The sequence below is a fragment of the Barbatula barbatula genome (assembly GCF_947034865.1).
Source record: "Barbatula barbatula genome assembly, chromosome: 21".
NCBI classification, from domain to species: domain Eukaryota; kingdom Metazoa; phylum Chordata; class Actinopteri; order Cypriniformes; family Nemacheilidae; genus Barbatula; species Barbatula barbatula.
The window spans coordinates 13,107,761-13,115,956 of NC_136784.1; the positions used below are offsets into that span (position 1 = coordinate 13,107,761).

An 8,196-nucleotide genomic window follows, 5' to 3' on the forward strand; every position below is an offset into this window, starting at 1 on the left:
CTTTGGGATGTGGTGGAACGGGAGCTTTGTGCCCTGGATGTGCATCCCACAAATCTCCATCAACTGCAAGATGCTATCCTATCAATATGGGCCAACATTTCTAAAGAATGCTTTCAGCACCTTGTTGAATCAATGCCACGTAGAATTAAGGCAGTTCTGAAGGCGAAAGGGGGTCGAACACAGTAGAAGTATGGTGTTCCTAATAATCCTTTAGGTGAGTGTATAAAGAAGCCAAAAATACCTGTATAAAACGGATTGAGTTTTAGAGATCAGATTAAGAAAAGTTACAACCCAGCTGATCAAAACAAGACACATCACAGAAATTAATGGTTTCCCATTTGTTTTTTGCATCATGGGCATTATTCCAAAAGGATTTATCTTCCAGATCACGAGAACAGTGAACACTTCATTGATTTTAACATGACTGAGCGTTAACTCGCAGTTGATAATACAGACGTGGTGTGGTGTCATTTGCTTGTCGAAAATAGCGCTTTACATCTTCAATAACTGTCAACATTTTTAAAAAGCTGTCCAAGTTTAGAAATGTAAGAAAAGGCCACTCCCTTCACACGCAACGGACACATCGGGATAGAGAGACTTGCGCCGATTCTGAAATACAAGTATGTTTGTCTTTCAGACTTATCTACCTGTTTCTTAAGACGATTCGCTGTTCATAATACAGACGCGGTGTGCTGTCATTTGCCTGTCGAAACTATTTAACTCTTTCCCCACCATCGATCTGTCTCGTCATTTAAAAATCAACGATTCCCTGCCAAAGACGAGTTATTACGGTAATCTGTGTTTGTACTGTTGTACAGCAGGTGGTGCTGTTACACACTTTTGGAAAAAGTACAGAATATCTGAACCTAGAACGTATATATTAGATGTGTTTTTAATGGTTGTTCGGAGTCTAATTTGGGCGGAGTCTTTGAACAAAAATGCTAATTCGCTTAGCTGTGTAATCAAAGTGATCCATTTTTAAGAAGTTATAAAAAAGAAAACATGAAGATAACCGAGTCTCTGCTTTTAAATAAAAGAATCCGTATTCTCTTTCGTTTGGTATATTGTTTGTCTATGTATTTATTGCAGAAAATGTTCTGTGAGCCATCATTTTAGTGAAAAGGTTTAAAAATGCTGGCGCTGGCAAAAAAAAGTCTGGCTGGGAAACCGTTAACAACTGTCAACATCTTAAAACAGCCATCCAAGTTCTGTGTGAAAAGGCACTTTATTTACATGCCACTCCTTTCACGAGCACTGAACTCATCGGGAGAGAGAGAGAGAGATAGACTTGCGCTTATTCTGACATTACAGTCTGAAAGACAAACATACTTATATGATCTACCCGTTTCTTAAGATGATGTAGAGACGTTTGGCTACTTTGTGGATATTAAGCTTTTGTCTCACCTACAATGAGTCTACGAGAGCCTCAGACGGAAAAATCTAAAATAAAGAGAATGTGTTAAGTTTGTTTGTGACGGCCTATGACTTTAGAAAAACATCAATATATTTATTACCCTAATGCATTAGACGCTTTATATCTTTGCGGACTTACAAACGCAGCGCCTTAGTGACAATAGCCAATATGAGAAACATTTCTTTCATGTTTGATTAAATGGGGAACAAGTACAAAATAGCTTATGATATTAATATATCATAGTAGAAGCGCACTGAAATGTTAGGCTTTACCTGCGAGCTTTTAAGGCGTCCAAACAAATCGTTGATTTTCCGGACGAAAACTGGTTACATTGTGAATGATGGGTGTGGAAGATAACATATATTATTGCCGGAGGTGTGACAGAATCCGGCTGAAGCGGGTGGAATGACAGCAGTCACCCGCACGCGGGTCTCTTGGAACAGTCAGCGGTTTTTAAAGCACAGTGTCAAAATCACATGACCCGCGACTTGTCGACATCAAGCTTTAAATGCCGCGTGAGAGCATTAATATCGACTAGTCCGCGCAACCCCTATTCAGAATGCTATTGTAGTTTATCGAGCAGAGTGATTCAGCAGCTTCAAACTACTGCAGACCTCCTTCTCACACTTCACTCCATACTCATTCACTGCACCATTCACTACTGATGCCTGGACCATTAAACATTCTCCTATTCTCTCTCTCTTGCTCTATTGCATGAGATGAACAAGTGTTGTGTTTGTTTTCCCCTGTAAAGTACAGCCGGAAACAATTATTAGCCTTTAGTGAAACATTAAACGCTCTTATTAAGATACTATGAGCACATCAAACTCAGTGCGCTTTGATTCGCACACGTTTTATGTTGTAGGTTTAATACAATACGATTAATAAGTGTGTTGACTTTGTGCCGTTTCCTGAATTTTCAGGGCCTGCTAGCAACGTGCCACCCGTTTACGGACTCGATGTGACAGACGTGACCAATTGGGAGACTACCGTGTTGACTCCTGCTTTAGAGATACTCGAATGCCTCCAAAAGGTTTGTCTTTCTCACTTAAGTTTCCCCCATCGCATCCCTTTTCACCTGTTCTTTATAAAGATCGCCCCTATTTTTCAGGGAGAGCAGCCATCCGTGCAGCCTGTCAGAGCAGAGGGGGCGGAGACACGCAATAAGCGTCGTCATCACATGTGTGAACTGTGCGATAAGGTTATCATCGGCGATTTGGAATGGACAGGTGAGTTTCCACACTGGCAGTCATAAAGAAAATGTGAAGCGAAATAAGCTAATGATTCTTGCCCTCTTATGACCTCTAGCACATCAGAAGTCCAAGAACCATCTCTACCAAGTCCGCAAGAGGAGAAAAGCTGAGCAGGTCCCAGATCAGCCTCACGACATTATCACCACTGAACCTGTATATGTGAGTGACAGACAGGTCCCAGTGCTCTAGTCTCTACTGTGCCTTATAGGGTCAAGAAATGAAGAGCTCTGGTGTGGATCATGATGTATTTTGGAGATCAATAGTAATCTTTCAAGAAAGTACTTTCTGGCCTCTGTGATGGACCGGAGAGAGCAATTGTGATTTTTCAAATGAAATTGGTTGGACACCCGGATTTTATTTTTTTCCCATTGACTTCAGACCAAGTTACGGCTCATTTCTGGATTCACACTCTTAAACTGGAAACGTGACTTCTCACAGATGTTGAGTGGTGCGTTTTTACACCCAGCTAAGTCAGGTTTCTTTTAATCTTTTTGCCTTTTCCTCACCAGACTGCATGACACTGCTGTTGGATTATTGGATTACTCATTGGACACAAAGTGCATAATGTTATATTTTAGATGCGGAACGTTTCTCCCCCGTTGGCGACATTTTAAGTTGGTTCTAAAAGACATTCAATCGAAATCTCGGAGGACTAGTTCGCTAGACAGAAAAATTTCAACTCTTATTCCGAGTTTTTCCTCGTATATATGGACATAAATCATTCAGGATTAGCGGACAAGGAAATTACATTATTTCTGTCTGAATTAAACTTGCATTGAATTTTTGTTTTGTGTGTGCAGAATGACGTCTATCTTCTACATTATGTAATTTAATTAAAGTAATTTTTATGATTTAAAGGTCCATTGTTTGAAATGTATTGACATCTAGAAGTGAGGTTAAGAATTACAACCAACGGCTCACTCTCCCTTCCCCTTCGAGGCACTACGGACAGATGTCGTCACGTTTTCGCTTCTTTCCGGAAGGAGAAGACGTATTTACGAAACAAGCTCTGTTGTGCAGTTTGTCCGTTTAGGGCTACTGTAGAAACAACATGGCGACTTCTGTGTAAGGGGACCCACGGTGTATGTAGATCGAAATAGCTCTTTCTAAAGTAATATAAAGATAACGCTTCATTACGCAAGGTCTTTATACACATCTGAAGACATATTTTATGTATATTACATTGCATTGCTGTAAATAGATCCTCCAAAAAATTACACACAGCACCTTGTAATATTACTCCTCTTATCCTATCTGTGTGTATAAAATAAAACAAAATGGGTTTAAAAGGTTCTTACATGTCATCCTGGGATAAGTCACAAATGCCTTCTCATACCATCCCACAGTCATTTTCAAACTGCATTTTTGTCTGACTTGTTCTCTTTCTCTCTTCGTGTTTATGTCTGTGCCACAGTGTGGAATTTCAGCAAGATCGCAGCCTACGCTCATTAGCCCCCCGTCCAGGCTAAATTTACATCACGCATACAATAGCTGGAAGGGAGTGTGTTTACATAGTGTGCGAGTGACTGGTCTGCCCCACACTCGCACTGATTTAGGTCACTGATTTGGACAAGAGCGGGTGCCAGTGATCCCGGTACGAGCGGGGTTGACCGACAGCCTCATCCTTGTTCGAGGCCGTTTTATTTTTGGTCCGGCGAGAAAGTCTTTGTAGTTCATCTTAGCTTCCTTTTGACGGATAACGGTTCTTGCAGATCAAAGTTTTCAAGGATGAAAGAAAAGAAAGAAACTGCCATCTGCCATGTGTTCACCTTGACTGTTTAGGGATGTAGTGGACAACATGAAGGTTTTATGAAAGCAACCCTTCAGATTCTGCTGCAAGTAAAAATGTGCTCAATTTTGTCAGTGTGCTGTGATGTCAGCATCCATTAACCAATGGGAATCCTCATAGACTGGTTCGGTTATGTATTTAGAAATTCGATTCAGTTTTCAAACTCGCCCGCCTCTTTAAATACAACTTTACACATTCACACCTGTGAATGGCTCATTCACATCAGAACGTCCTGTAGTCTGAAAGTGCCATGACATGTTTACCTGCTTGGTGTTTTGACCGCTGCCCTTTAAGATCAAATCCATTAAGGTTATTGGTTGTTGACAGGTTTGGAAGGAAGAATGCAAGACTTCCCCTCATTGTTGAACGCTTGACTTGTTGTTGTCTAGGTGTAATACGAGGCGCGTTTGTGTTGTGAAGGAACGTTTGTTTACCTCATGCTGGGATTATTAGGCGCTTCAATACGACTGTTCGCTGGATGCTTCGCTTTCACCCTCCTGACTGCCGATTCAGGCATTAAAACAGAGAAACGCCTGATGTAATGTTCCAGTGGTACAATTTAACCTACGCTGAGAACTGGGTCAAGTTTGTTTGCTTAATACGCCTGTTATGTTCAGTCACGCAGAGAGCTGGGATTGTTCAAGGCTTTTAAATGTACTTGTCGACAAATTTCTGTTTACATATAAAATACAATAATGGGCAAATGTCACTGCATGTTTTAACCCTTAAGAAGAAAACGTTTTTACTAAGGGTTTTCACCATACTGATGGGTCCGATGTCAATATTTGAGGGTTTAAATACCCATGTGAAATCTTTAATTAAAATATTTCATAGTCATAGTGCCTAATTTAAAACAAGTGCACTGCAAGAAATACATCTTTTATTTTGTCTCGATTTGCAGAACTAAAACCGAATCATATAGCAGAAATATTAACTAAACAATTTTTAAATCGATTTACATTTTCGTCAGATGCAAAAATTAAGCCTAAAAGATTTATACGTTGAACTAATATAAAGACAGAGGCGCTGTGTTTAGTTTATGTTCAGAGCTTCACAGTATGCTTTCGTGGTGTTTACATATTTTTAAGAGCTTCGCATTTAGTGTTTAGTCTTCTCTAAAGCTGCAGATATACGGTTAATAAAGTGAGCAGTTGCGTGTAGTGTTTTTTTGCCTTAATAAATGTGTTAATGGGTTTATTTTGGGCATGTCATTGTTTGCTGTTCTTTTCAACAATTTGATCAGGCAATATGCATGGATGCACAAGCAAGCGCCGCATGTGCGGATGATGCACGCATTTTTATACCGATCACGTTTCTGAAGTCGGGCTCGCTTTCTTCCACAGATATTACGAGTGTGAGCAATGGGAGATGGTGAGAAAGCGACGCATCCAGCGTTTTCCCAAAAAGTGGTGGGGGGATGTCCGACCTATCCCCCCCGCAAATTACGCCTATGATTGCAAGTATTTTAAACACATTCACATGCAAACCTCTTCAAAAACGGGTCATATGTGCAATGTTAGTTAAAACTACATAAACACATCATGTTTTATGCTGTTTCTCTGAAGGCTATGAGGGTTCAGTCAGTGGAGGAAGGAGGATTGACACTGTGATATGATCGCCACCTCTGCTAAATGCACTTTGGAGAAAACAACCACAGCTCTTTACTTAAAGCTGCACCTGTTAAGAAAACAAAGCATACATTTTGTGACAAAACATTTTGCAGTGTTTACATATCGTTTATTACTGAATAATATAATTCATTAAAATAGAAGTCTTATTTGAAGGTCGGTTTTATAATGCCTACAGTTTTTGCATTTTGTATTTTAAAGATAAGAGATGTATAATCATTGAGGATATCTTTAAAAAAAGTCGTTCTTGTGAACTCAGTCTTGTGTATGGTCTTGTGGGATAAGTGTCTCTTCACACCCCTACAACGCAGTCATTTTACGGCAGGGCTGGTGAGGCTTTTCAAAACGCATGAACTAGCAAGCATATTTTCATGCGACTTTTATTTTACAGAAGAGAGAAACATATGATGCACGTTTGAATATGGCAGTATTAAAGCAGTAGTTGTTCAGTTCAATTCCATTCACACTGCTTAAATGTGATACAGACCATGTGTGAACCATGTGTCTACAGCAAGTGTAAAGGTCTTTGCACATACAGCCCGAAATTTTCGAATGTGTTTTTTGTATTTGGCTCTTATTTGTACGGTGTCTCAATTGTTAAAAAAGGCCACTCAAAATGCTTGACGGATGCGAAAAACGCAGAAATTTGAACCTGGTCTGAATATTTTATGATGGACGAAAATATCGGAGGCAGTGTGTAAATGTGATTGACACAACGTGAGGTCGTATTTATTTTTTTACGCGTGGAAATTTCAGACCTAATGTGCAATGGGCTTAACATCTCAGTCTCCATTGCTCTTCTGGTATTGGTGCAAACTCATACTCGCGCCCATCATTCACTGGTATAATTTCCGGTCAAGCTTTTTTCCTTGCAATGTTTTCATTTTCTCTGACAATTAAAATTGTTTACTGACAATGTCACATCCGTAATGCTGGAATTGCACTAATTTCTTCAGTTGTTTGCATACCATCCACATTACTTAGGGATTTCTTTCTAGGGGTAACAGTCACTTCCTTCCGCTACCCCACTGTCAAGGTCTTGTAACCTCTGAAACCATCGTCTCATCTTTCCTTCACTTGCTTGGATATCCCTCGAATTCTTTGTTTTCCTCTCATCTTACCTTTCCCCTCCATTACCCGAATATCATCTTGAACAGAGAGGTCATTTCTTTCTATTCTATCTTCCCTTTATGCTTTTCTCTTTTGCCTCATCTATCTGTCTCCATCTCTCATTTTCTCTCTGTGTAATGATAGAGTAAAGAATGAATCATGTTGTTCTGAAGTGCTGTGGAACAGTCTGTACACGCAGTCTTTACCAGAGGTCAGCTTTCTGTCTAAGTAATGGCCGTGGAGCACACAGTCTTCCCTCGCTGTAGAGAATTAATGTTGTTTGAAGTATAATGCATTGCATAAACCAGGAACGCTGACAACTGTTTGTGTGCATTGAGGCGTAGGCACGTTCAGAAATGTTTACGATTCCGCCAATCTCTGGTGTAGCTACTATACATTTTGTTTCAATGTGTAGTTATGAATGACAGGTGTGTAGATTTTTCAAAGATTTATTGATTTAATACAAGAACTTATATAAATAGTTAAAATGCCTCCATATCGAAGTTTGTCGCAAAATGCAACCATTTGGTCGCAGTCTAGAGCCCGAGCTGGCATCGCGTGCACAGAAAAGACTATCCCAGAATGCACTGCAAAAATGTAATGTGGTGGATAAATTGAGAGCAATCTGGATTCATTATAAATGGAAAATATTTCACTTTTTTCGCATAATGTGATATAAACTGGAGGCTTCAGAAGACACGAATTGGAGTCCCGACTCATGGTTCTTTCTCGGCTATTTCACACAGTTTTCTGTCTCTCTCTACAGTTTAACTGTCAAAATAAAGCTGTAAAAAAGCCAAACAATTACTTTAAATAAATAAAGGTGCGTCACAATGCCATAGCAGAGCATTTTGGCATAGTTCCATAAACCACAGAAGATAGTTGGAAGAATGTCACTACACAAACAGATCTCACCACCCATTTACTGCCATAGTAGGGAAAATAAATACTATGGGAGTCAATGGGGGTGAGATAAGTTTGGTTACTGACATTGCTCCTAAT

General features: G+C 39.8%; 1 protein-coding gene across 2 annotated transcripts in view; it reads left to right on the plus strand.

The window, feature by feature from the left end:
• Positions 1-3,960, plus strand: part of trit1 (tRNA isopentenyltransferase 1) — a 37,116-nt gene extending 33,156 nt beyond the window's left edge. For both annotated transcript variants that reach the window (XM_079484270.1, XM_079484271.1), the window contains exons 9-11: positions 2,338-2,447; positions 2,526-2,643; positions 2,723-3,960. In XM_079484270.1, coding sequence (XP_079340396.1) covers positions 2,338-2,447; positions 2,526-2,643; positions 2,723-2,856 — 362 coding nt within the window. In that variant the 3' untranslated portion in view covers positions 2,857-3,960. The remainder of the gene's footprint in view (positions 1-2,337; positions 2,448-2,525; positions 2,644-2,722) is intronic.
• The last annotated feature ends 4,236 nt before the right edge of the window (positions 3,961-8,196 follow it).